General features: G+C 41.3%; 2 protein-coding genes across 5 annotated transcripts; one reads left to right on the top strand and one right to left on the bottom strand.

Moving 5' to 3' along the window:
* Positions 1-3: 3 nt before the first annotated feature.
* Positions 4-3290, bottom strand: slc48a1a (solute carrier family 48 member 1a). The gene is made up of 3 exons (XM_056386080.1): positions 2840-3290; positions 1566-1733; positions 4-1416 (listed from the first exon to the last, which is right to left on the bottom strand). Exons 1-3 carry the CDS (start codon positions 2967-2969, stop codon positions 1280-1282), a joined length of 435 nt encoding a protein of 144 aa, XP_056242055.1. The 5' UTR covers positions 2970-3290; the 3' UTR covers positions 4-1279.
* A 1497-nt stretch (positions 3291-4787) lies between these two features.
* rapgef3 (Rap guanine nucleotide exchange factor (GEF) 3) lies at positions 4788-25472 on the top strand. Of its 4 annotated transcripts, none has more exons than XM_056386079.1 (28): positions 4788-4835; positions 6922-7007; positions 11552-11596; positions 15369-15475; positions 15570-15691; positions 16748-16925; positions 17383-17467; positions 17846-17906; positions 18275-18351; positions 18465-18611; positions 18797-18903; positions 19435-19523; positions 19625-19716; positions 19938-20081; positions 20217-20299; positions 20404-20434; positions 20542-20617; positions 20861-20998; positions 21189-21286; positions 21391-21516; positions 21877-22058; positions 22713-22803; positions 22897-22947; positions 23088-23175; positions 23294-23358; positions 23457-23511; positions 24517-24588; positions 24693-25472. In XM_056386079.1, exons 2-28 carry the CDS (start codon positions 6945-6947, stop codon positions 24809-24811), a joined length of 2592 nt encoding a protein of 863 aa, XP_056242054.1. In that variant the 5' UTR covers positions 4788-4835; positions 6922-6944; the 3' UTR covers positions 24812-25472. The 4 variants fall into 4 exon arrangements, 3 of the variants coding, with proteins under 3 accessions (XP_056242054.1, XP_056242052.1, XP_056242053.1); XM_056386077.1 differs by lacking the exon at positions 4788-4835 and adding an exon at positions 6220-6375; XR_008828748.1 differs by lacking the exons at positions 4788-4835; positions 24693-25472 and adding an exon at positions 6203-6375 and having other exon boundaries at positions 23059-23175; positions 24517-24535.
* The last annotated feature ends 1301 nt before the right edge of the window (positions 25473-26773 follow it).

Raw genomic sequence — 26773 nt, 5'->3', positions numbered from 1 at the left:
ATGTAATTAATAATAAATGCATCTTTAATGGGTTCAGTTTCTATATACATGTAGCATTCTTACATTCATTCATTCGACTCATCGACAAAAAAAAAAAAAAAATACAATTTGACATGTTGTATGGTAAAAGGTAGACATAAGCTAAAGCTGCAACTAAACCACGTACAAAGCCCAGTTTAACTTGATTTACACAAATCAAACTAACTGTAACATAAACGATACATATAAATAGTGTATTTCAACATTAAAAAGGGTAAGACATGAATGACAGCATGTAAAACACGATTTTCTTTTTTCCCCCATTGTATCAGGATTTGTGTGCAAAACAATGGCATCAATATCAAAGACTAAAGTGCAATTATTTATCAAATCTATGTGTGTTTCTCTCTAAAAGAGGAATGTGTGTGGACTGTAGACAGAAAAAGCGAGTCTCCCCCTGGTGGAACAAAAGATGAAAAGCACAAATTCCACAGGAATGCCTTTTCTTTGGGGCATGATACACAACTCCACCATTCAGTTCCAATGAAAAGAAAAGCAGAGTTTGACATGTTAAATAAAGAACATTTTCCTTGTTGGGATCATACATCACTAGTAGCTTTAAAAATAGATAACATATTGAAATCAGTGGTTGAATTCAAAAAAAAAAAAAAAAAACTTTCTCAAATTGCTTCACTGATAATAAATGGAGCTAAAAGACTAACTCTGCTCTGCAAACACTAAGACAGTGGCAGATATGACTATTCTGTAGTTCAGAACTGCAGCTATGAAAAAAACTCATTTGCGTAAAATCAATCAAGCACTCCAACATAACACTGTCAGCCTAGTATTATCAGAGTGGTTTCAGGTAGGTGGTTTTAGTTTTGGTTCTGAGGACTTAAGCTTCATTTTCATTTGAACAACTAATGATTGGATTAAAACCTGTTATTGTGGGGATTTCCTCTTCCATATTAGTATTTTTAAACATCCACTGGTGTGTCTCTTCATAAATAGCCTCAAGCAATTCACCCAAAAGCAGTTCCAGTTTTCAGAGCTTTAGACTTACGACTACAACAGGAATATAATAAGTAAGTCATTGAAAGTAGGAGAAGGTGTTACAATACAAATACAGGACTTGTTAAGCAAGTGCAACAAGTGCAACTTCATGTGGTAAAAGTCAGATGACTTTTTAATCTAGCCATGTCTGTGTTTCCTCCTCTTTGTTACAAAAGCTCTTTGACCAGCTCCTGCTGGCAGCCTAAAACCCCTCAAAGTCTGTCACAGTCTATAAAATGAGTACTGACTAGAAATCGCTGAGGATGCTGATATCTGCGAACTCCTGGCGGTATCTGTATGAGTACAAGGCCAAGAGGAAGGACCATTTGAGAGTCAGGAAGCTCCACACACAGGAGAGGTAGAGGCTCCTCGGGTCAGTAGGAGCTGTGGGACAGAAATAGCAAGGTGATGAATATGTTCATTAGGAAATCAATCCTCTGCTCTGACTCAAAAAGCATGCAAGCATAAATGTAATTAAGTCTTTATATTAATATTACACATTATAAACCAGGAACAATAGAAGGAGGGTTTACATTGCTTCTGTGTGATGGCGATAGTGAGGAAGGTGATGAAGGCGGCCACTGCCAAAACTGAGAAGAGCACACCGACAGCTATGAAGAACCTGAGCCCTTTGAGCCAGGTGCGCCAGTAATCCTGCAGGTACATGATGTGTGTGACGAGAGCCCAGAGCGCCAGTACTCCTGTCAAAGAGGCAAACAAAATGGGGTTTAAAATAACTAACTTTCATTACAGTCTCTCTGCTAATTATTTTCTCGGTTACGCATGTAGTCTGTAAAATAGTGAAAATCCCAGTCACAATTGTTCGTAATTCCTAAGTCGCTTGTTTCCTCCCAAAACAACTTCACAAAACCTAAAATTATTCAGGTGACTCTGAGATAAGACAAAGAAATACAGAAACTGGGCTGAACTGAGAAGCTGGAAGTGGAATAGGTTTGGCATTTATGCTTGAAAAATGACTTCAAACATTAACTGATTATAAAAGTTGTTGCCGATCATTTTACTCAGTCAGTCATAAATTAATCAGGTATCAATATAACAACTAGACAAATAACTCATGTAAGATATTAGCTTATTGCAGATACGTAATAGTATTGGTTTATATGTTGGCCAATAACTATCAAGACACTGCAGTACAGAAATGAAAAACTAGGGTTGAGGTTGTTTAATGTCTGCATTACCAAGTCACTGACAATTGATTTTTCAACTGTAAGTCTGTACTGTATGTCTCTTGCTCAGTGCGTAACTTGATCTTACTTTATAAATAAATAAATCTATGGGATGTGTATTAAGACTGCCATTGAAGTTATGTGTTTATTAGTTTGTTTCAAATGTACTATCGTCCCATATCAGATTTTTTACACTACCAAATGTCGTTATCAAGCTCAAAAATACAACATCGGTCGACATACATATGTAGGTGCAAACACATGATAAAACCGGGTGACTTTCTTTAAGGCAGTGAATGCTCAAAATGATGCCGAGGAGGGGGATACACTACAAATCTGGTCATGTGCACAAGTGTGACTAACATCAAGAGTATTTTGCCTGATAACACAGCAAAACATTTCACTGACAAACACCGACAAAAACATTGTTTGTGTTGTAACGGTTTCAAGTGACAAGAATGAGGCCAAACACACAACATGGGATTGTGGTGTTGTTTGATAGTGTAGGCCTGGGTTAGGATTAGCCAGGCTAATGCTCCACTATCAAGTGAAAAAGACGAAGCTACATATCACACTAACATTCAATATTTACAATTCACGCTATAGAAGTGTTAACGTACCTGACAGGCCTCCCATGGCCGCCGTCCATGGCTGTTTATAGGCGATATTCCAGACCAAGAAAGCCGAAAGTCCAACCAGGGTACCAAAGGTAGCATAACCTATGCTAATGTAAATCCTGCTGATTCCCATAGTAAGGTATTAACACTGCTAGCTTGAAGTTTGTAACAGGCGCAAGCGACAAAGGCGTATTTTTAAAAACAGGTGTTAAGTTACATCAACAGCTTATCGCCACATTATGTAATATCCTCGATACTAACGACAGGAAAACAACAGATGAAATTGCCCCTCGGCTGAACAACCAGGAGAACGACGCCTGTCACTGTTAGCAAAACTAGCTGCAGCTGAAGCAGCCGAGTATTCGCTAGTTCTTGTGACTTGTACAACAAACAAATGTCGATGGCACAATTTAGATTTCCAGCTACTGAGCAGCAACAAAATATCAAGGTAAGTGTTTATCTCAGACGTCGCAAAGATGGCGTACTACGACCGAGAAGACACCAGCAGGTTGGATCCTGGTCTTCAGCTGATGGCAACATGTATCGGTAGGGACTAAGTTTTATCTATGTCATTAATTATTACTTCTGCTTCCTCATACAAACACCTGAAATAAAAAAAAACTGGTAGTTACTCTGCGGGAAACAAAACCTATCTCCAGGGGTGTTTTTAACACTTTGCCGCAATGTCATCGATCTTTTACACTTCAAATATCTTTGCATTGAGGAAACCCCCGACTAAACATAATATCGCCCCTAGTGGAGAAAAACGAAACTGCAATTTTAGACCTGTGGTACCAAAGCTATTATAATAATTTGGTGATTTGGTTTAAAATATGTAAAGTACTATTTCAGGCACTAAATGTAAGGTGGGAATGCTTTCAAAAAACAAATCCAGTAACAGTTTTTTTTTTTCATCATCCAACTCCATACAAAGCTCACTAAACTAAAAAAAAAAAAAAAAAACTAGGGCTAAATCAAATAACTTGTGCATAGTTCTTCAAGATAGCAGGTGCAGGTAGGTTGTTCCAAGCATCTTGGAGAACTTGCCACAGCTCTTCTGTGGATTTAGTCTGTCTCTGTGTATTCTGTCTCCTCATGTCATCCCAGGCTGACTGTGATGTTGAGAGCAGGACTCTGTCGGCGCCAGACTTTGTTCTTCGTGTCTCTGAAGGTAATTCTTCATGACCCTGTCTGTATGTTTGAGGTCATTGGGTTTGACTTTTAAAACACTGTAAACAAAGCTGTTGTATAAATTTATACAGTCAGAAGGTCACGCTTTACATAAAAGCATTTCCTTTGAGCACATGAACATTGTGTTAATCCAAACTGTCAGTTAGAAAGGAATAAAGAGAGTAATAGTTTACAAATATTAAACAAAATGCACAATTTGAAAGGCAAAAATAAAATGCCATATTAAAGATGCATCTACAAAGGAGATATTCACATAAAAATACGACCCATGGGGTCAAACAAGAAGTGACTCTCCATGCCGGAAACATTAAAGCAAAATATTATAATTTGTTCCAAGCACTGCTTTACAGATCTACTATAAATCAAGCAATAACACACATAATGTAGAGCATTGAAATCTCTACTCTCAAGCTGAGCTTCAAAGTTTTCCTGTGGTCGCCTCATAGCTGTGCTGCAGTCACAGTTGAAAACCGCAGCATTTAACTCACAGCTGTGAAGTGAAAGCAAATTACAGCAAACCAAAGACTGTGCAGCTGCGTTGCGTCTTTATGGATCCAGTCTTCACACACTCGCACATACACATTGCTGTGTCTCTCACTGCTGTACTCAGCCTATGCCCTGGGGCGCTCTCCTCATGACCAATCAGAAAGATACAGGAAGCCGTGTCCAGCAACACTCCCCACAACTCACAGAAACTGGACTGAGGGAGAAATCATCCTCGGACATATGAAAGGAGCAAAGGCTGAAAAAGGAAGAAGAAAATCGTGGAATCCATCAGACTGAAGAATCTCATAAGAACGTGCCAGTGGTGAGTGACTGATCACTTCAGAATAATGTATTATACTGACATTTAATAGGTTTATTATATCATTTTATAAATATTTATATCTTCAGATGAAAAATTGACTTTATTTTTATATGGTATGCCAGCAAATGTATTATCATATGTGTGGCAAGATTTTATGATATAAACATATCTATATATTTTTCATCACAGTTCTTCAAGACAATTCAAGTTATTTATTCGCTGAGTGATATGTCCAAGTTATTTGGAGTTCTTTAGTATTCATGACTAACTCACGTTGCTAAATGTCACCATGTGACTGTAGGCAGCGGGAGGCAGATGTGTTAGAGGGATGTTGACAAGAAGGAGGTTTTGTGAGGTTTATCAAAAATAATCTGCTTCACTTTCTTGCTGGATTCCTCATTTGACCATGAGGTCAAACAGATACAATACATTTCTCCCTGTCACTGCTAACTGGTCAGGGGAGAGGAAGGAAAAGGGGTGTGTGTGTGTGTGTGTGTGTGTGTGTGTGTGTGTGTGTGTGTGTGTGTGTGTGTGTGTGTGTGTGTGTGTGTGTGTGTGTGTGTGTGTGTGTGTGTGTGTGTGTGTGCCACCAGACAGTTGGCAAAGTGCACATTCCATGGGCGTAGATGTGTTGCAGGAAATCCCACTCCCATTCCCGGAGGATCTAAATACACACTCACATAAATAAATACAGAGAGACAGAGACAGACAGAAACAGACACAAACAACACACAAAAACATTATTAGTTTACTTGTGTAATAAAATAGTGCATTCAGATTCATCACTAAAACTATTAAACTCTTATAAATTTCTTGGTCTAATGATTTTCTATAGGACTTATGAGAAAGTTTGACTGAGGTTTACATGTATTTATGAACGCAGATTGCAGGGCGTCTGAGTTCTCAATAGAGGGCGCCATTTATTTTCAAAATGCCAGACAGGCATGTGACGAGAAGCCTTTCACAACGCAAAATGACCTGGGACCTGTTTCACTCAACAGTTCAAGGTTTCAGCAAATTGAATTTCTTGACAGCTTCACGACTGTACGATACGCCCTGAACCCGAAAACACGGTCATCAGACAATTAATGAGCTTTCATTTCAGTCCCATGGCCACAAAGCAATTACCCACTCTTGAAGTTTGCTCCTTTAGTGTGGCCGAAGATTTTTACATTTGAAACATAATCTGTCGAAAACAGTCACCTGTTCCTCAGTGATGTGCTGCTGTGCACACAAGATAATCATTTTGTCAGATACTATCAAAAGAGCAATGTGCTCTTTCTTATCAGCAAAACTATCGTGTTTACATTCCCCGAGGAGGTCATAAGAAGCAAAACTGGCTTCCTTCATTGTGAACATTCTTAATTTGGCAGCGTAGCGTCCCTGTGAGGCATTTAGAAGAGACAGAGTCACACAACTAATCGGCCGCACTTAAAACAGTATTTTCCATTTGGTTTGATCGCTTTCTCACTTTTAATACTGGCTTATTGGGACAGCTCGGATTGGAGCATCCTCATGACTCCATGGAGGGCCAAACTTGGTAAGAAGTCATTGTTTGTTTTTTCAGAGAGCTGGCAGAAGATATGCTTCGCAGCAGCTTCAGAGTACAGGGAGGGCAGCATACTCAACACACACACCAACTGAGAACTGTAATGACTAAAACAGAGTTTAACACACAGGAGCGACACTTTGCCTCCTTACATTGCCCTCCTACATCTTTCCAGCCGGAAGAACAAGCAAACCAAAGCATGGAAAGCATAATAGAATAGAGGTTCTTGTCTGTGTGTGTCTTGTGGAAAGCCATGGTGAACTGACTCAGTCACTGAGGTCAGTACAGGAAGGGCAGCCCCACATTGGAACAATAGCAGGGATTTAAACAAGTCTTACATAACGTATCCAGCCTGCAAGACACAGTTGACCATGATCCAGTTATGACTAGAAGTTCATGGGCAATCACTTTAAATAGAGGGTTCCCTTGTCCTTGTTTGACAGATTTATATCTATTTGCTATGCGTATTAGAATTACTGTTTCTTTTGCAGGCTGTTAAAGAAACTAATTACCCCCCTGTTTCTCCATGTTTTACAGATACAAGTCAAACCAACGTCTCTATGGAGAACTTGGTCAAATCCATGTGTTCTCCACCAAGACGCTGCACACCAGAGCATGGAGAAGTAAGTCACCTGCTGCTATCCCACGGAGGAAATTAAGTCAGTAATGACATAGAAAAAGATGAGGTTATAGCAACACAGCGAGCTGCGTCCACAGCTGAGCGTTACAATAGACCCGTTGCAACAATATACAGCAGTTCGTTTTGAGTTTTATGGATCCATAAATCAGTAATGGGTATGTAAAGGTTTAACACCTGTGCAAAGGTAAAACACCTGCGCTCGGACTGCAAACCGGAGGTGGACAAAACAGCTGATGAGAGTCATCAAGTGTTGTTCTCCGACCCAAACTGCTTTCTGCCCTTGAAGCAGTTTATCTGCACCTCCATGTGCCCACAGACCCGGTTGAGCCAGACAGCTGGACAACCTGATAAGTGTGTGTGTGTGTGTGTGTGTGTGTGTGTGTGTGTGTGTGTGTGTGTGTGTGTGTGTGTGTGTGTGTGTGTGTGTGTGTGTGTGAGAGTGTGTGTGAGTGTGTGTGAGAGAGAGTTCTGCTGCTCTGAACTACTGCACTGAACAAACTAGACCATACAATGCCTGGAACATTGGTACATGGAACATTTTTGCCTCCTTAAATACCCTTGACCCAGTCTCATGAGCAGGTAGTGAGCCCGCTGTGTGTGTTTGTGTGGTTTCATTGAGATTGTCATCAGATTAAACCCAGCTATGGGGATGTGAGAGAAAAACAAACACAGTGATGAAGTGTTTTAAAAACGGGATTTTGCTCACCACAGTGCAGTTGAGTCAAGATTTTGTCAACTTTATTCACTGCATCAGCGCCATCAGCGAAATCTATGATCCTGCTTAAATTGACAAATCACATTTTACGGTTTGCTAACATTTAAGAAAAAGTGTAGTGTAAAAACTACACCTGCCCACACTCTAACACTCACACACACACACACACACACACACACACACACACACACACACACGGAGTTCATGTGTGTCGAGCTTAATAGCTCAAACGCCATTAATTAGATGGTAAAAATGCCAGAGGAAGCCGTCTCTCAGATGACTCCATGTGGTTCCTTGCCAAAGCCAAAGAGCACGCACGCACGCACGCGCACACACACACGCAACTTAGCAACAAAGTGCGCCTGTGCTGAGCATTATCACACAGCCCGTCCTCACTGAGGCACACGCGTCAGGGCAGGTCTGGGTTTGGATGCAGGAGGAACTGGATGTTTTGTTGTTTTGGTTTTTTTTTGGTTTGGGTGGAGGGGGGGGTTCAGACAAAATGCTGAGTCTTGAACCGAGACTGCTGCGGTGTCGCGTCGTCGTTTTCCATTAACGAGCTGGGTTCACGTCGGGTCGATGTGCTGGGCTGTGGATAATGTCTGGAGGTGCTGCCGGCTCCGTGTGCGGATCTTCTGACAGGGAAAGTTGCTCGTTGTAATCTAAGAAAAAGATGCATCTGTTTCGGAGTCACAATTATCAAGTGTTCCCGGACCGCTACTCGGTGGAAACGCCGACCATACGAGGCATCAGCTGGGTATGTTATTCTGCTTTCATGTGGACTTCAGAGAGTTGGTAGTACAGGCTGCTGTCAGGTGGCACTGTCAGATGATGATGATGATGATGATGATGATGATGATGATGATGATGATGATGATGATGAGAAGAAGAAGAGATGAGAGTGATGATGATAATGCACCACCATTATTTTTGATCATCATCACAGACGTGGTGTGAGAGAGAGAGGGGGAGTTCAGTCTGTTTTCATAGGCTATTCATGTAATGACTTGGCAAATGTTGAACATACACTAGATGTCACTTGCTTTTCATTTATGTTGAGCATTAATCAGAATATCGGTGTATTATTCACTGCTCTGAAAGACTAGTATAATCGGAATTTAATGCGCAGATTTCTAGTTGTTAAGGTTCGTGATACACGGTGGCTTACAAGCCCTAGTTTTTGTTTAAGTGACAACCCCCATCTATTATAGGAGGAAATTGCATCGTATACATTTTAGAGCTATAACTCAGCAAAAAGTCAGACAGGTGAAGAAAGTGATAGTGATACTATTATTCACTGTGTTTAAGAATGAGGCTTAATGAATCTCACTTCCTCTCACCTCCACCATATGACACCGTTTTCCCTCACAAATAGCAGTTTGCAGATATTTAAAGAATGTCTTCCACTATTGTTGTCGCAGCTCTGGTGGTGGGGACGCAGGAAGGTAAAAATGAACAGAGCTTTTTTTCTTTTATTAAACTCCGGTTATAAATAGTGTATTGTTTATTGTTCACCTTCACTACAACAGCCTGGCTCGGTTTACAGAAGGGTTTGTAGAAGAATCCACAAAGGGGAGGTGGTTTTGTTTCCAGGTCACAGGAAGACACAGAGCAGCAGCGAGGCTCTTTAGCTTCTAAATTTACTTGACTTTTAAGCATCAATAGGTCAAAGATGACTGTAAATCACCACTGACTGTATCCTGAACGTTCTGCTGTTACCAGCCAAATATCGATGTCATATGGAGTAGCTCAAAAGAGCAATCCCCCAGTAAATAACTGACAATTATGTTTTGGATCCCGCTTAATGCCAGTTTGACAGTTTTTTCTGAATTAAATAATCATTTAATGAAACATGCTGCACATATTCTTAAATGTGATTAGAGTAGCTGAACTTATAGTGACTGAACCAAGTGAGTTTGTGTTTATTCAGGTTATCTTCTATATGATAACAGAGAAACGCCACTTTAAAAAGATTAGGAATTAGTGTGTGTTGTTAGTTTAAGTGTAAAGCAGCATAAAATGAAGAAACACATTAACTTGACATCACACACATGGTTGTGTGTGGGAACATTGTTTGTACTATACTGGAACAAAGGCAGTGCGATCTGCCTTATGAACAAGATGGGTTAACCCTAACCCTAACTGTAAAGTACGACTCAGGCTCGGCTTTACGTGTTGCAGGGAGTTGCAGAGTTCAGTTTTTTCCCAGAATGGTTGCCAGTCTATCTGTCCATTGTTGTATTATATCAACAATGAGCCCAATTAAACTGGCTCTGAGGCACTAGCTAATGCCTTCTCTGGGCTCCTACAGTCGGATACCTCTAACAGGGGCAAAACTGAGCTCATTCTGCTGTCATCATTAGGAGATGCCATGGCATCGTCCCTCCTCTCCTTCCTGCTCTTGCATACCAGCGCTGAGACATGGACACAAAGCAGAACCAAATACCTCACATTGATATAGGTTCCTAATTGTGTCTTTCTGTCCACAGAACCTGGAAGCACACAGGTTTTTCCACATCTTTTGTGAACTCAGGGGGCACAGATGTCATTTTGGTTGAGTCATAACTGATAAAACTATGTGGTACATATTGTTTGATTATCCTTTAATTGCAAACAAAATCAGTAAAAAAAAATGCTTTAGTTACATGTTTCTTGTAGCTCTTCACCCACAGTAACAGATTTACAGTGGGAGTTAAAGAGGTTTTTTTTATGAGTAGGTTAAAACTACTGGCAATGTGCCATTCAGGCAACGATCATGTGACGTAGCTGCTGCACAGCGGGCCAGACAAAATATACATACCATAAAGTCTGTCTGCAGAGGGACTGGGGACAGTTTATAGTGGCTATCAGTTCCTGATCAATACAGTCAGCTGTCGTATCCACCAGTGTCAGCCATGCTATGTGTTTGCTTGTACATATTTTTACATTTTTTTGGAAGCTATTCACACATTGCATGAATGCACGCATAAAGAAGGAAACCCATATCCTGTCTCAATAAATATTTTGTCCTTGCAACTAGGAGCTACCAGATCTGGAGAGAGATATTTTATATTTATAATCGTCTTAGAAAAGCTCTCCTGAAACGTTTCTGAATTATGTTCCCTAGAAGCAGTTGCCTTGGGAATAAAAGTACACAGCTACAAGAGGATCATAAAAACATAAAATCCAAGCAACAAAGAGGAAGTGCAACTTGGACCGAAGTACAGGCATGAGAATGTTGCATATTTGTACATGCCAGCAGGTTTTTTTTTTGGGGGGGGGGGGGTTTAAGTTTGTGCTGATCTCACACTTGTAAGGGAGGGAAGGGAGTAACGGAGTCTCCTGAAATATAATGTGATAAAACTGTATCTGTGGCAACTGCGGCAGCCACATTTAACTTTTCAACGGTTGGGATTTTCAAAAGCCTTTTTCATAAGAAAGGATGGTCTGTTGTTAAAAGCAACCTTTTCACTTAACAAAACGCGTGGCAACAGGGCTATGTACTTTCCTCTGCTCATGTCTACGCTCTCTTTTCCTCCCACTTCATTACACACACTTGACACCCACCCACACTACGTTGGAGACAATGGTAACACAGCACAGGTTGAGATAATGTATTTGTGTTGACCTTCATCCCAATGAAAAGAAAATAATGATTCTTTCTATCTGGAGAGTCCAGCTTGGTTATATCTGTTTATTTGGTCCTACCGCAACAACATTATCGTTAATGACCAGTCCCGCTAGTTCCTGTGGAAAAGCAAGTTATCGGCTTTAATTTTAGATATGCAGGAATGGCTCGGTTGTGATAACGTCTCTCTTTCTGTTTCTCCCAGACTCCCCTGCCAGAGGCCTTGGATTCGAAGGACACTATGAAGCAGGTGCGTATGCCCATGGTGTGGTGTGCTGTGTTTTTGGTACATCGCCTCCCTACAGCTAGCCGTAATCCAATGTTCTCACTGGTGTTTTTAAAACTCCTGCTGAACACCAGAAGAGACACGGTGTCAGAGGAAAGTCATCATCGGCTCTTAAGCAAACACGGATCTTCTCCTGCAACATAATTGAAACCTTCAATGATAAATGAGATTTTCTATGAGCTTTGTTCTTCAGGGTTAATTATGATTTAGCTCCTCATAATAAGTCATGTGATATCCTTTTGTCATTTTTTATTCAAGACCTCCGTGACAGTGTCATAATCAGGTTTGTAAGCATAAATCAGGCTTCTCAACCCCTAAATCTGTCGCTGCGCTAATTAGCTGTTCACAGTAATTAACACTGGTAAGCTTTGACCTTGATGTGAGTCTTTAAGCTGTAACCAGCCTGGATTTTTCCCTCTCCTGGTGGCTCTGAAGCAGCAATGACCTCTGCAATCATTTAGAGTTGCAGTGCTTGCATCCTCCTCAAACTGCTGAACTTGTTCTTTTGTTGTTATAATATCCTGCATTACTACTCAAGCGAGTCTTAAAAAAAAAACACATTCCTAGCAGGGCGTGCAGTCACAAGGAGTCTAAAGGGCGCTCCAGGGTTCACAGTTAATTGACCCTCCTGAGCCCTATAGCTCAGCCAGCCCAGGCCCCTCACACCGCGTTATCTCGACCCGTTCATCAGCATGCCAAGGAGAGAACCTTTCAAACAGGAGGGGTGGGAGAGTGAATGTTGTTTCCCCTCAGACAGAAGAAGTAGATAGCGAGAGAAAGCAAGGGGAAGAATGAGTGAGCACATTTCAACCCCTAAAGAATCAATGGCTGTGTATTTTCTTTTGTGCTGGTGGAGAGAGGAAGTAGAGTAATCGGGTCTGCAGGACGCAGGTGCTGCTAACTTCTCAGAGCTTTGTTTGGTTGCCAAGCAAGTGTTGGCTCCAGACCCTAAAAGTCGCTAATGAGCATCATACATTGTGGTATGGCTGTACAAGACAGATTGTTTTTAATAAACTCTCTTTGATTATCCTCCAACGTTATGAGCGAAAAGATGCATTTTTTCCTCTTTAGACCTGCACGCAGTGAAGAGGAACTCACCATACTTGATCACAAGCTTAACAACCACTGATTTAGATTGCATGTAAAAATACATTTTTCATTTATGTCATAAAAGTTTGACATGTTCCAGGCAACTACTAGAAAAGTTTGTAATGTAAATCTGTAATTGGATACAAAGGTTGTGAACAGTCGTAAAATGCGTTTCTTCTCTGCTTTCCCGTTCACATTCAGTGCAGCTCTGGGGTGTAAGTTCACAAGAAAAATCAATAGGTACAGCTTTAAAGATCTGACAACCGTCAGAAGTGTGGTGAAGGGGGGAAAAAGTCAGGTATCTGCAGTGCACGGAGCTGCATTAAGCTCCCTTTCAGCTGTGTTCATCTGTAGCTGCCCCTCACTACAGATGAGCCCACGAGGTCACCGAGGTCACAGAGAGAGTGAGAGACAGAGAGATGTCTCGCCTACAGAGGAAACCTACACTGTACTTCACCCGACAAAACAAAAGCAGGAAAACCAAAGGATGAAAACACCAGAATGAAAGTTAAAAAGAATTCTGCACATTAATATATAACTTAATTGTGTGTGTGACAATTACAACCACTTGAATGTATCACTGCTGTGTGATAGTGAGCATCTGCCCTGCTGACAAGTGTTTGAGCAGACTGTACGGGCTGTATAGCAGCTGTTCTGTAGGTAAAGAATATATGGCCGTATACAGTTGACATCAAGTTGATTATATACTTTGAATCAGTTGTCAGGTTTTTAAATGTAGGCTCGTTGCTGTAAAATGAGCTCAACAGTTGAATAAACCCATGTCATAAAATGGGTTATGGCTGCCTGTCAAGCCTCACACATGGCCCATTCATCAGTGTCAGCCGCTCCACACTCGCTGAACGTGTATTGTACTTTGTGTCATTGACTGGCGCACCTGTGGGAAGGGTGTTTGCTCTGTAACTTAACTCAGTTGGAACGATTACCTGTGGGTTATAGTTCCTAGAGTTTAGGTCGCCTACATGCAGACAATAAACAACACAGAATCCACCACAGAGAGTTATTGTAGCTCTGAATTGAATTACAGTCAGAAGTAGAAAAAATAAAAACCAAGTTTTCTGGATGTTTACATGACTGTCAGGGTTCCCAGTGAAAGCCAAGCCCCTCAGTGAAATATGGCTTTTGATATGGCTTTGTGAGGACTGAGTTAGGTAATGGAAAAATGACTCGTCTAGAAAACAAGTTTTGGAGTTGACATGTCTGAGACTGTGACCATGGGAGTCCCAAGGGGGAAAAAAGGCCCCTGGGAATACTTGTGACCTCTAGACAACATAACTCAGTGGGGCACAGCAGACGCCTCGGGGCACATTTACTCTGTTGATGTCAGGTCTGGGAACCGGCCGATGTGGGAATGATAGGTTGAAGTATGTGGTACTCGCAGTGCTCGGTCACAGTCCTACAATTTAATAAGCATGCCTGTGTGAAGTAGGTCCAGGTGAAAGAGCAGAGGTCGTGTTGGCGTCATCGAGGCGTGGGGGTCACTAGATTGATCAAAGGTCAGCAAGGTCTTTACATCGCGAGTTGCAGGAGACTACAGAATGCAACGGGTGCAAGTAGTTCCTGTCACTGGTTTCCTTACATTGCCACTCCTCCACTTGACAATAAAGAATATAGGAAAACGGTCAGTGCTGGGTTCTGTTTGTATCTCAAGACCACCACCTTGGGCAAACAGCAGAACCTCGAGGAAAATCCAAAGAACAAACAGGCGTTTGAGTCACTCGTGGAATCACAAGACTGGGTGCAGGAGAAGGAAGAGAAGAGGGGGAGTGTAATGAGGAGGAGCAAAATATTTCTGTCAATCAATATCTTTGTCAATCACTAAGACGGTAAATATCGTTGGGGGGTAGTTAGATCCAATTTGTTTTCAAAACAGAAGCGGAGCATAAAGCATGAAATGGCCTGAAATAGGACAGCCACATTACAGCAACAAACAAAGCACATTCTTGTTATATAACCCTCGCTTCTGCATCAGTGGCTGACAGGTTTTGCACCCGTCTGCAGTCTTTTTTGGTTTTAGACCTGACCCGAGTGAGTAGTGTATATGTGTGTGTGTGTGTGTGTGTGTGTGTGTGTGAGGGGGGAAAAGAATTGAGAGTAGTTCAAAGGAAACACTTTGAGGGTGGTCAGAAAGTGAAAGTTTGTTGTCACTGCGTGCCTGCCGGTGGGTGAGCTAAAGAGGCTGGAAACTAGACGAGGTGTGGGAGAGTTTTTAACACATTCTCGCCTCCCTGCTACCCCCACAAACACACACAAACACACACAAACACACACACACACCACACTAACTGACACCTACAGAAATCTCCACTCACGCTGTTGACGTACATGCCATCACACATGATCTCCATGCTGAGGGGGAAATGCAAAGAAACTTGTCTGCATCAATTTCCCTCTCACACACTCACACACACATCTTTCTGCCATTAAAACAAGTCGGCTGTTTCAGTAACAAGGCGACCTGTGTTGCATATCCTCCTTCTTTATGTACACAGCCCTCTCTCACACGTTTTCTTCGTCACTTCATAAAAAGGGAAAACAACATGGTCCATTCACTCTTGTAATAGGAAGATAATGAAGAGAGACCAATCGTTTCACTGCTTTATAACCTTTTTTTTTCATGTTTATCCAGTTTCTTTCAGATCGTGTTGTGAAGGCAGCCAGATCAGTGTATAGTGTCATGATCGAGAGGAACCCCGGTCTGATCCGGGACAGAAAGTATCACCTCAAAACATATAGGTACCGACACTGATGCTGTGATGTCTTTCATAATAAAAGTGTGATGGTCTTTGCAAATGACATGGAAAATTGGTGTGTTGAATTTCTCTCACAGACAATGTTGTTCTGGTAAAGAACTTGTTGACTGGCTGATGAAACAGAACGAATGCCTCCAATCAAGAAGTCAGGCAGTTGGGATGTGGCAGGTCCTCGTGGACGAAGGAATCCTTGTTCATGGTAAGAATTGTACAAATCCTTAATTACTTGCCTGTTCATCATACCAGACAGTTTTAATTACAAACCTATTGTCCTGTAGCCACATTTCAGAAAATATTCACATAATATTTGTCATGTCTTGGCATGGACTGAGGAAGTATGTGAAAATAATTCCAAAAAAAAAGTCCTGTCATATTGTGGTAATTTTTTTTTTTTTAATATTCTGATTATAATGTCTCAGGCAGCACTCAAGAATTTACCAGAGATGCTTGAGCAGCTTGAAATCTGGTGGCTGCGTCTGCCAAGGCATTTGTTTCATAATGTGTCCTCACTCAGTCAAGTGTTCGCTAACCATTTACGCTCTTTGGACGGGGCATTGTCTTCCTGGAAGAGGCCACTCCAATCATGACAGAAATGCTTCATCATTAGATGAATTGCATCACTCAGAATAGATTTGCATTTATTTCCATTTGTCTTGTCACTCTGGAGTTTTGTGAAATTGAAACATGGCAGTAATTTCTACCTAAAAGGAGCTATTTGTAAGTTTTGCTGATGCTGCATAGCTAGCATTAGCATCTACAGCTGTTTACTTGCCAGTCTAGAAAAAACGTTGCGAGTTCAGCATCAAGCTTCATTCCTTTACTCACCAAGAGTTTCCAGCGGTGGAAAGCAACACCAATGTTAACTCTTGTTTCTATCACATCTGTTCTTCTACTGAAGTTAGCACGCTAACCAGCTAGCCCCAACCGGTGTCGTCACTTTCCGATAGCGACCCACTGTAGCCTCTAGTCTGTCCTGAAGACGTAGCGCTGCTCAGAGGGCGTATTATAACTTCCTGTCTTGTAAATGCATAAATGGCTGAAGCTCTTGTCAAGCGACTATCACCACTACCTGCTCCCGGCAAGAAACCACATTTGGCGGCAGAGAAAACATACTTCCTTTTTTGTTCCCCTTTACTAATACGTATCTTTAGGTTAAATAACTTAGTTTTATGTAATCAAAATGATTACATAAAACTCACTGCATGTCTACAGTCTTAGTTATGTGTTTCCTCTTCTGTGTTGTGCCTCGATTAAGTGAAACATGAGTTGAACTTCCATGACAAGGATGCACAGTTCTACCGCTTCCAAGACTCTGAGTTTGGCCTGAACCACATGACAAATGAGAAGGACTCAGAGGACGAGCTGCAGGAGGCTCTGTCGCTGCTGTCTCAGCTGGGTCCTGATGCTCTGCTCACCATGATTCTACGCAAATGGTAAGTATGTTGAGCCTTCGTATGGCTATTACACATGAAAACCCCTTGTATATGTAGTATGGCCTCATTAGTTAAGTCCAATTTCATACAAAAACTATAAAGGAACCAGTAGAATAGGATTTTGTCAAGGTTGGATCTTTTATATTATTTTAACAAGGTTTTTAAGAATGCCTCCGCACCAGTAATAGTCATGGCCAGATGCATCATTTACAAATAACTTAAGAATTCACACGCTAACACAAGTGTCTCATAGGATAAAACTATGACATTTTACATACAAAAGGTCAAAGGTCAACTTCACTGTGACATCATAATGTTCCTTCCAATAGTCAATGCCATAACTCAGGAACAGAAGGGGAGATTGTGACCACATGTCACATTCGGTCGGACACTGAACTGGTGACACTAACTGCCAGGTGGTAATTCTAAATGTATCTTCTACCTTCCTTGTCTTTAGCCCCAGTCAGAGGAGTGCTGAGGACCTGGAGGTCATCTACGAGGAGCTGCTCCATGTCAAGGCTGCTGCTCATCTCTCCACCTCGGTCAGTCACCGTTACTGCCTGCACATCTGTGTTCTTGTGATTAAAGACGCTATATGTCAAATTTTTACATCATTTCTTTTTATTATAGCATCTTTTTCAGAAGATTTCTTCGATGATAACAGTATATCCTAAATTTTATTTGATACAAGGCCCAGTTAGAATGAAAGATGCTACACGTTCCCCATAATCTTTCTCGCATGTTTGTTGATTTGTCATCGGAGCAGTAACTTATAACCAGAAAAAAATCAGACAAACAATGCACTTGGTTCTCTCTCATTCTTAAACTACTTTGATGAAACAACCACTGGAGTATAACATATTGGAAACAGGAGTTATCAATGCATTTCAGTCTCACTTCCTGCTCTGATGTGTCTGTAGGTGCGTAAGGAGCTGGCAGCGGTGCTGGTCTTTGAATCACATGCCAAGGCTGGAACAGTGTGTAAGTGTGACATTGGTGGAGAGCCATGCTACACACACAGGAGACACACACAGTTTCATTGTGCATAAAATGCCTTATGAACATCCTCTTGTGCACAACTCACCTTTCAGATACCGTCTATTAGAGCCACCAATTATATATAACATTAGGAACATTCTAATGTGCTCATATCATTATGGATTCATTATGTCAGCGGAAGCAATCAGTTCATCATGTGTCTGTTTTTGCTCTTGTTATCTCTCACTCCATCTAATCTTGAAGATGAAAGTCATACGTACATAATAAAGCCCATTGTATGAAGGTTGCCTTGTAAATCTGATCGTCATGCAATATGATGGTTATTCTTTCTGTCTTTTTTTGTGACGTAGTGTTCAGTCAGGGGGACAAAGGCACTTCGTGGTACATCATCTGGAAAGGCTCTGTAAACGTGATCACACGTGGAAAGGTAGATCCATACACTAGAAAAAAAAAAAGCAACTAATAAAACTCAGAATCATCACTCATTAAACACCTTGTTGCCATGTATATTGTAATGCTGAAAGTACTGTGTCCATACAGGGGCTGGTAACTACACTACACGAGGGCGAGGACTTTGGGCAGCTAGCTTTGCTGAACGATGCACCTCGTGCTGCCACCATTATCTTGAGAGAAGACAACTGCCACTTCCTCCGCGTTGATAAACAGGATTTCATACACATCCTCAAGGTGTGTCCGATTACATAATTACTCTATTTACAGCACCATGGCTCAATGGCACTTGAAAGGTCATGTGTGACTACATGACAGCTATTGATTGTTTCTCTGTGTTCACCACAGATTCAGATCCACGAATACGCTAAAAATGTATTTGACTGGCTCATCATCTATGTCTGTTTTGCTTGTTATTCGAGGATGTGGAGGCAAATACAGTGCGACTGGAGGAGCATGGGAAATCCGTGCTGGTGTTGGAGAAGAGCGCCAACTCAGCCCAGCAAGGCGGAGCGGGAAACAACAGCAAGTAAGAAACTCTGACACTCTCACCACTGAGACAAAAGAGTCACTTCACAAGCATCATTAAGACACTTCACATGGGTGTGAGCAGATAATATATCACACCAATAACACAAGCGCTGCCGTTGGTCATCATAACACATTCAGGGACAAGTATACAGACCTTTTTTTCGTCAAATATGGTTAAGCCCTCATTAATGGACTGTTATCTGACAGCCACAAAATAAGTGGACTTCAACCCTGCCTCGGTGAATGACTCGTTATCAGTCTTGAAGTGTTTTAGCAAATATAAAAGTGAATTAACTTGATGCTGACCTCCCCTTCAGGTCGGCGTTCCCTCATTTCTCTCTTGAATGGAAAACCTACGCACAGCACAACCCTCTCCTCTTGTTCTCTCCACTCCACCAAACAGCCAAGATTTATTATCTGTAGAAAAACCTACCAATATTACTACCAATAAGCACTATGCCTGCAATAATGTTATGAAAAAGAAAAAAATCAATTCCTATTCTCTCCCTTTCTGTCACGCTCTGTGCAGGTACACAGTCATGTCAGGAACACCTGAGAAAATCCTGGAACACCTACTGGAAAGAGTAAAGTTGGATTCTAATGGAAATGACGCCACAGGTAGGAGCCTTTTAACTCGTTTAACTGAGTGATTCAGCGTAATTAGACCTAGACAACTAGTTAGTTAACCGTGAGTTTTTGTGATGTTTGTCTCCCCGCAGATCCCTGTGTGACTGACTTCCTGCTCACCTATAAAGTCTTCATGCCCTCCAGCCAGCTGTGTCCTGCACTACAGCACCAATATCCTGAGATGGTCAATAATACTGATAACAGTAATGATGCAGGCGGTGATAAAGTGTACTGACACTGCCTCTGCCGCTGTGTTGTTGATTATAATGTTCCACAGTGGGAACAGAGTGTTTTTCTTGCCAGTGAACTATATTCTGCTGGAATACACTGTCATGTAATTGTCTCAGATTCTCTGTTTGTAAAGATTGTTATGTTACACCCCTTAACCTCCGTTGCACCTACCAGGCAGAGCTCTCTGAGGGCTCAGATCAGGAGAAGGCTGCCTACATTCTCAACACCAAGCAGAAGGTAGTGAAGTTGGTTGGCCAGTGGGTGGCGCTGTATGGCCTTCTGCTGAAAGAAGACCCTATTGCTTTGGACTTTTTGGAGGTGAGATTGTTGGCTCGATTTAATCACCTCGTGTAATTTGTGGAAATTGGAATATTTACATTGCAATTTAAGAGTATAGATTTTATTTCTCTTAATGTTCCTGCTTTTTTAATTTCCATGTTTGGGCTGAAACAGAGGTTGAAGAAGGAAGGGGCAGGTGATTTTCGTCTGTCCAGCCTGCTGAAAGAACAATTTAGGGAAAGGAGGAGAACAAAAGTGTAAATAATAGCATTATATTCTTATTATAAATTACAAGTGTATCTTCTATATATGCAAAATTCATACTATAACACTGTTTTCTCATATTTTCATGACCTGACAGTTTGGAGAATGGATATCAGTCTATGAGCAGGGTGAGAATTTCACAGAAACAAAATATTAATATTATACATTTTAATGAGGAAACACTTGTTGCTGCAGTTTAATGTCACTCAATCGCCGAGTCACTCTCTATCGACAGAGCCAGCCATTCGATTGGTTTTTAAACAGTGAGGAGCCTGCAGGGAGGTTACAGCCAATCAGAGCACAGGATAAAGGTGAGTAAGGCACGGGAACAAAAGCAGACAAATCAAAGCAATCATGCTGCACAGTACATGGTTCTTGATCTATATCACTGCAGTATGTTACAGCACAGAGTGAATACCTCTCATTAGCTCAGATGTTCAGCATCTGTGGGCGTCGTTTATGAGTAACACATGTGACCACATGTCTTTACTCACGTCATCAATCATCAAATCAGCATGTCCTGACATTTTAGTTTCTGTCCCCTCTCGGTGCAGTGTTGTATGAGATCTACAGGCCGGACAGCAAACCTCTCACTCTGATGCTCCCAGTGAACGCATCGGTACAGGATGTGATGTCAGCGATAGTCAAACCCGGCGGGGATCACATCCTGGTCAAAATGAACTCCACAGGAGGTGGGTTTCACATAACAATGACTTTTTTTTGAGCATAGCAGATATTTATCCTTTCAATTGTTAGAATAAATCCTTCAGAGCTGCATTAATTCAGCTTCCCATTGAGCCTGAGTTGTTTTTATAGATTTTCTGCAGTTCACTGCCAGTTCATTATGCTGAAAATGAATGTTGATAAATTAAATGCACACAGAAAGAGCTCAGTTAAAGCTGGATGCCACTGCAGTCTACACCGCCCTTGGACTCAATGAAAGACTGTTCATCTGCACAAGCGAACAAGTGGAACAACTGGTGAGGAATACTTTGTTCAAAGCAGCTTCCCTGCCCATGAAGAAAGACATCGAATTCATACAGCAACACCCTCTCCCTGCTAATTTTCTCTCTCTCCCTCTCAGATGCCTCTGAAGGAGCAGCAGGGTCCAGAGCGAGGAACAACTGATGTACTTGAACAGATGGGCTCCAAAGACCTCGCAAATGAACTCACCAATTATGACTGGGAGCTGTTCACTGCCATGCATGAGGTGACTCAGCATATATGACAAATTTTACTCACCGCAGCATAATAAACTAATTGCTACGGAACAAAGGAGGAACAATTGCTAATTTACACATTAACATGCCTCAACAGAGCTCAACTCCAATTGCCTGTCATTACAAGTGCAGCCAAAGCTGACACTGGACTGGGTGTCTCTTTGACTGAAATGAGTCACACTCCTTGACGCTTTTTTTATCTGACAGCGCCATCAGATCATCTGGTCCTGTGATGCAGCACTTCCTGCATGTTTCACATGTTTTCTGAAGCGAGTCACATTCATGAAAAGTCACCTGTAAAAATAAGCCTCTCAATTTATTTGTGACTCATTGTTTTCCCGTCTCCCCAGGTGGAACTTGTCCACTACATATTCGGGCGTCATAAATTCCCCGGTGCCATCACAGCTAACCTGGAGAGGTTTGTGCGTCGCTTCAATGAGGTGCAGCACTGGGTGGTGACTGAGCTGTGCCTCTGTGAGGACCTGGCGAAACGAGCCATTCTGCTTAAGAAGTTCATCAAGATTGCTGCAGTGTAAGAGTTAGCTGCCGTGTTTTGATCAGAAAGTACGTCAGTCAGTCCACCGCTGTGGTCCAGACTAAATAACATCTTTTGGATGGGGTGCCATTAAATCTTGCACAGACATTGATGGTGCTCAGAGAATGAAGCCTACTGATTTTGGTGATCCTCATACTTTTCATCTAGCGCCATCATGAGGTTGAATATTGTGGAAATGTCTCAATAAGAATTTGATGCCATGACACTTGGGACAGACATGATTTTTGATGATTCTTTAACTTTCTATCTAGTGGCATCATAAGCTAATTTTTTTTTTTTTTAAATTTGTCCAGAATTTTTAGTTTATGATCAGATAACCTGCAAAACAGACGACATTCCCATCAGCCTCAGCTGTACATTCTGTTTAGTGCTAATTAGCAAATGTTAGTATGCTAATACATTAAAATAAGATGGAAAGCATAGTAAACATTATACCTGCTAAACATCTAGATGTATGCATTGTCACATAACAGCATTTAGCTTACAGCCTCAGAGAGCTGCTAGTATGACTGGAGACTGTAGTTTTGTTTGAATGTTTGAACTTATTTTTAAAACCTCTAAAAATCACTTCAACAACAGCATTTTGTCTGAAACTTACTTATATACAGCCGTGTGTCCTCTTTCTCACAGCTTAAAGGAGCAGAAGAATCTTAATTCATTCTTCGCTGTGATGTTTGGTTTGAGTAACAGCGCAGTGCAGAGGCTTTACAAGACCTGGGAGGTGAGAAACCCCTGAACACAAAAGTCATGATGATAATTTACTGAACAATAACTTTGGGGATGACTCACACAACCTTTTGCTCGTCTGTTACAGAGAATACCCAGCAAGACAAAAAGAATTTACTGTGCTTATGAGAGGTTGATGGTAAGTTACGTTATATGTTCTCACTTCAGTTGGTTTTCATAAATGTTCCCAAGCATACTGTTCTTCTACTAGTTGAAATATTTCCTGTAAATTATGTACTGTAACCTACAGTGTTATGATGGTGTTTCTACCCATGTCAGGATCCTTCACGCAACCACAGGGCCTACAGACTGGCTGTGGCCAAGCTCAGTCCTCCTTACATCCCCTTCATGCCTCTGCTGCTCAAAGGTAACAGATGCCAGCAGTGTCATGTAAATTCATTTTCATGTCCAAATCCATAGACATCCTGGTCTAAATCACCAGGAGAGTAATTACTGACATGTTTTCTGTTTCTGCCTATGCCCAGACATGACATTCATCCATGAAGGGAATCCAAACTATGTAGAAAAATTGGTCAATTTTGAGAAGATGGTAAGACAGAGGAATGTTTTTGGAAAGTTGCTCAGCTCAGTTATTCTCATCCGTACAAGACTGACCTGACATGGTTCCTTTCCCTCCCACTCTCGCAGAGAATGATTGCCAAGACAGTGAAAATTGTACGAGGATGCAGAAGCCAACCTTATGGTAAGTGAGCCATCTGAGCTGAGACCCACAGCACCAGCACGGATATACCCAAGACCACGAGAAGAAGTTTTAAGTTGGGGGTGCTGTAGAGGAGCATTTTACCCCAACCCATTCAATACAACGCATACTAATACAACATAGGCCTACAACAATCCCACAACACAGACCAAAAAGCAGCAATGACAACAACAGCAGCCAGGTCATTGCAAATACACATGTCCAAAAGCACAATGCACACAAGAACACATCCAAATATGCACATTTTTTTTCAACAAAGGTATATCAGTGTAATGTTAAAAACTTAATATCAAACTGCTCGGCGGCAGCTAAAAACAAATAACTTACCTTGAGCTGCAGGCCAGGTGCTCCAGTGGTTATAATAATCCAAATGTGGCCTTGCGCTCAGGTGTTATGGAAATGAAGTCTCTCATGAGGGAATTGATGTCCGATGAGTCAGTGTGGACATTCATCAGGGAAAGGCGAGTCAGTCTTTTCGGGGTCATGGTATCGATTAACCATGTTTTCATGCAGATGCAAGGTGGAGAAGGTCCGCTCGGTTGAGGTCACAGAGTTGGGCAGGCACAGACATAACTATGAGTTTTTTAGCTCCATGGTGATTTTGTGTTTTGATTAGCTATCAATGCTACAGCAGCAGGTTGTAAACTTACGAATCCTACTTACAACCCGCCCTACACTGCCTCTGATTGGCTAACGATCATCGCCTTCACTGGTTGGATTGGTTAGGTTTAGGCACGATGAGTGAGAATGATTAGTGTCAAGGTAAGAAGTCATTCTGAGGCAGAGTAACTGGTCATGTCAATAATACAAAAAAAATGATGCTCCCGCCACTAGGGGGTACTACTACTTCCCGTGGCCATGGATATACTCTTCATACTATAGATGCTGTCTCCGTCAAACAACCGCACGTGCATGTTGAAGGAAATGGATGTTGTCAGGCTTGTGTTTGATGTATCAAGGAAGTCAACTTGTGTTTCTCCCCTCCAGTGCCTTCGTCACCGCAGAGGGGTCTGGCAGATCGGATGTTTCTGGAAGGGAATGCTGCTCGCATATCGACATGTAAGCTGCATCCACCATATCAGTAAACTGTTGCATTTCCCCTTGTTTTCACACCAATGCAATACAAATGCAGGGTCAAAACACCATTTATTCCTTTCGTCCAGACTCAGACCACGCCCTCCCTCTGCGCAGTCCCAGCAACATCCGACACTACATTCAGAACCTGAAGGTGATTGACAGCCAGCGCAAGCTAACACAGCTATCAAGAACATTAGAATGCTAAATTACATCAACCTGCAAATGTACAAAACAGAAACTGCAGAACTGTAGCACAAATCTGAACCCGGAGATCAGATTGTAGTGAGATGAACAAAGCTTCCACACTTCTCTAAATATGATGGACCTCTGGAGGTGTTGAGTACCGTGGAAATCCACTATTTCAAGGAGCTTTGACATTCATGGTCAGTACTGAGAGAGAACACGTGCAGAGTGCACGGTAATGACCTCCAATCCTGAAACAGAGAAACCAATTCTCCATCAATTGAACTTGTGGGACATTTTTTTTTTTTTAAATCCACAAAGCCTTACAGCACACTGGTGTGTAAACATTTCTGGTGTGTGTGCCACAGTGGAAACTGATCCCCTCACAAAGGCAATGTTACAACTTGTACAGTTTGGCAAAGTATGGCCGTCTTTGGTGTCAAGATTCATTTATGTGACATTTTTACTGCTGTCTGTGGGAGAGCCACACTGGTGGTTTCATAAGGGCCATAAGAACACAACCTACAGATCTTAGCTATCACTTTCACTTAAGGTCAGTTTTTTTGTGCACTTGTATTTTCACATTAAAACTAATGTATTGTATCTGATCTTTTTTTTTTGACAACTGACATGCATATAATTTCATACAATGCTGTTTTCTAAATAAATTATTTTCTCAGTTATGTGTATTTAATAAAAGCACAAGAGTTTGTAAAAAGAGAAATATTTTATTTAAAGTACAAACCGTAACAGGTAAAAACTGACCTCCCTCCCTCCATCCCTCCCCCCTGACAAAAATGTTCTCCCCAATATGGGGTGAGAAAAATTCACAAATCAGTTATCATTTGAATTCAATACTCTCCTCGTCTTAAATATGTACAACTTCTTTTTTGAAAAGTCCTGGAGAGTGAAAATGGGCTGAGACATGTAAAAAGAAAAAAAAAAAAAACCCAGTGCCGTCTCCTGATGTAACCACGGAGGAAGTAGTAAAATGATCCCCTGTCATTATAAATAATGGGTCGACCTGTTCAGTAAAGAATTTTCACGTGGACAATGTTAAAAGGATTTAAATCAATTATCAAATGGAGATTTTTGTGGACCATTTTGCAAATAGTAAATCACAACCCAATAAGAGGGGCCATGAGAAAAGAGTGTAATGAGGCAAACAAATGTAAAACATATGGTTACTATAATGGTGGTGTTTGGACAGGTGCAACAGCAGAGCACATGAATTATCAAACTGTCAACATGCCAAAGTTCAACTCAAGATATGTTCTGGTGGTCGTGGTGTTTCTGTGTCAGTCTGTGGTATATATATAAAAATAAAACCAGCAAGATCAGGAAAGTGGTCCAGCAAGTGGTGAGTACATCTCGAGAAAAAAAAAAAAAAAAAAAGTTTCACACTTGTAGTATGCTTAGTGAGAAAGCAGGTGAAAGTGAAACGCCAGAACCTCACAAAGGATTTATGTGCTTATCACATACTTTGATACACAAAGTTCTGGTCACAAATAAAACGTAAAACCAAAGAAAACACTGTAATATTAAAAAAAAATAAAGAGTGAATATAAATATTGCACTTCCAAACAACATTGAGTTCCCAGTGCCAAGCTGTTATCCCTTTGTTAGAGGTACAAGACATCCTGGAGGATGCTAACATTTGGACGGTAGCCTTATAGTGATTTTTTTTTTTTTTTTTTTTTTTTTTTTTTTTTTTAATTTCCACTGAGGTTATAAGTATTTTAAGTTAAACAGGTCTTCCAGAATACTGGCTGTATTCATGCTATCGTGTTCAATGGTAATGCAGAATGGCTTAACCTCAACGATCTCAAGCTACAGAGGTGATAAGGGATAAACAGCACTAAGCAGTGGGAAAAGGTAATAACCAATTCATACACAAAAACAAACATTCATAAATACACCATTCACACTAATGCATGTATACATGATGTCAAACATGTATACATGCAAGCACACGCAGCCCTAA

The sequence above is a fragment of the Seriola aureovittata genome, chromosome 9 (genome assembly GCF_021018895.1).
Source record: "Seriola aureovittata isolate HTS-2021-v1 ecotype China chromosome 9, ASM2101889v1, whole genome shotgun sequence".
NCBI lineage: Eukaryota > Metazoa > Chordata > Actinopteri > Carangiformes > Carangidae > Seriola > Seriola aureovittata.
Note: the sequence above shows the minus strand (reverse complement) of the source record. Positions and strands in the feature narration are given on the sequence as shown.

Bases quoted from the DNA above. Each gene is read 5' to 3' on its own strand.
- rapgef3 (XM_056386077.1), top strand. From the start codon at position 6,351: ATGACTCCATGGAGGGCCAAACTTG. The intron at 15,692-16,747 runs GTAAGAATTGTA...GCCTCGATTAAG, and splicing joins CGAAGGAATCCTTGTTCATG to TGAAACATGAGTTGAACTTC. The intron at 20,999-21,188 runs GTGGGTTTCACA...AAATGCACACAG, and splicing joins CAAAATGAACTCCACAGGAG to AAAGAGCTCAGTTAAAGCTG.
- slc48a1a (XM_056386080.1), bottom strand. From the start codon at position 2,969: ATGGGAATCAGCAGGATTTACATTAGCATAGGTTATGCTACCTTTGGT. The intron at 1,734-2,839 runs GTACGTTAACAC...CCTCTTTGACAG, and splicing joins GGCCATGGGAGGCCTGTCAG to GAGTACTGGCGCTCTGGGCT. The intron at 1,417-1,565 runs GTAAACCCTCCT...TCTGTCCCACAG, and splicing joins CGCCATCACACAGAAGCAAT to CTCCTACTGACCCGAGGAGC.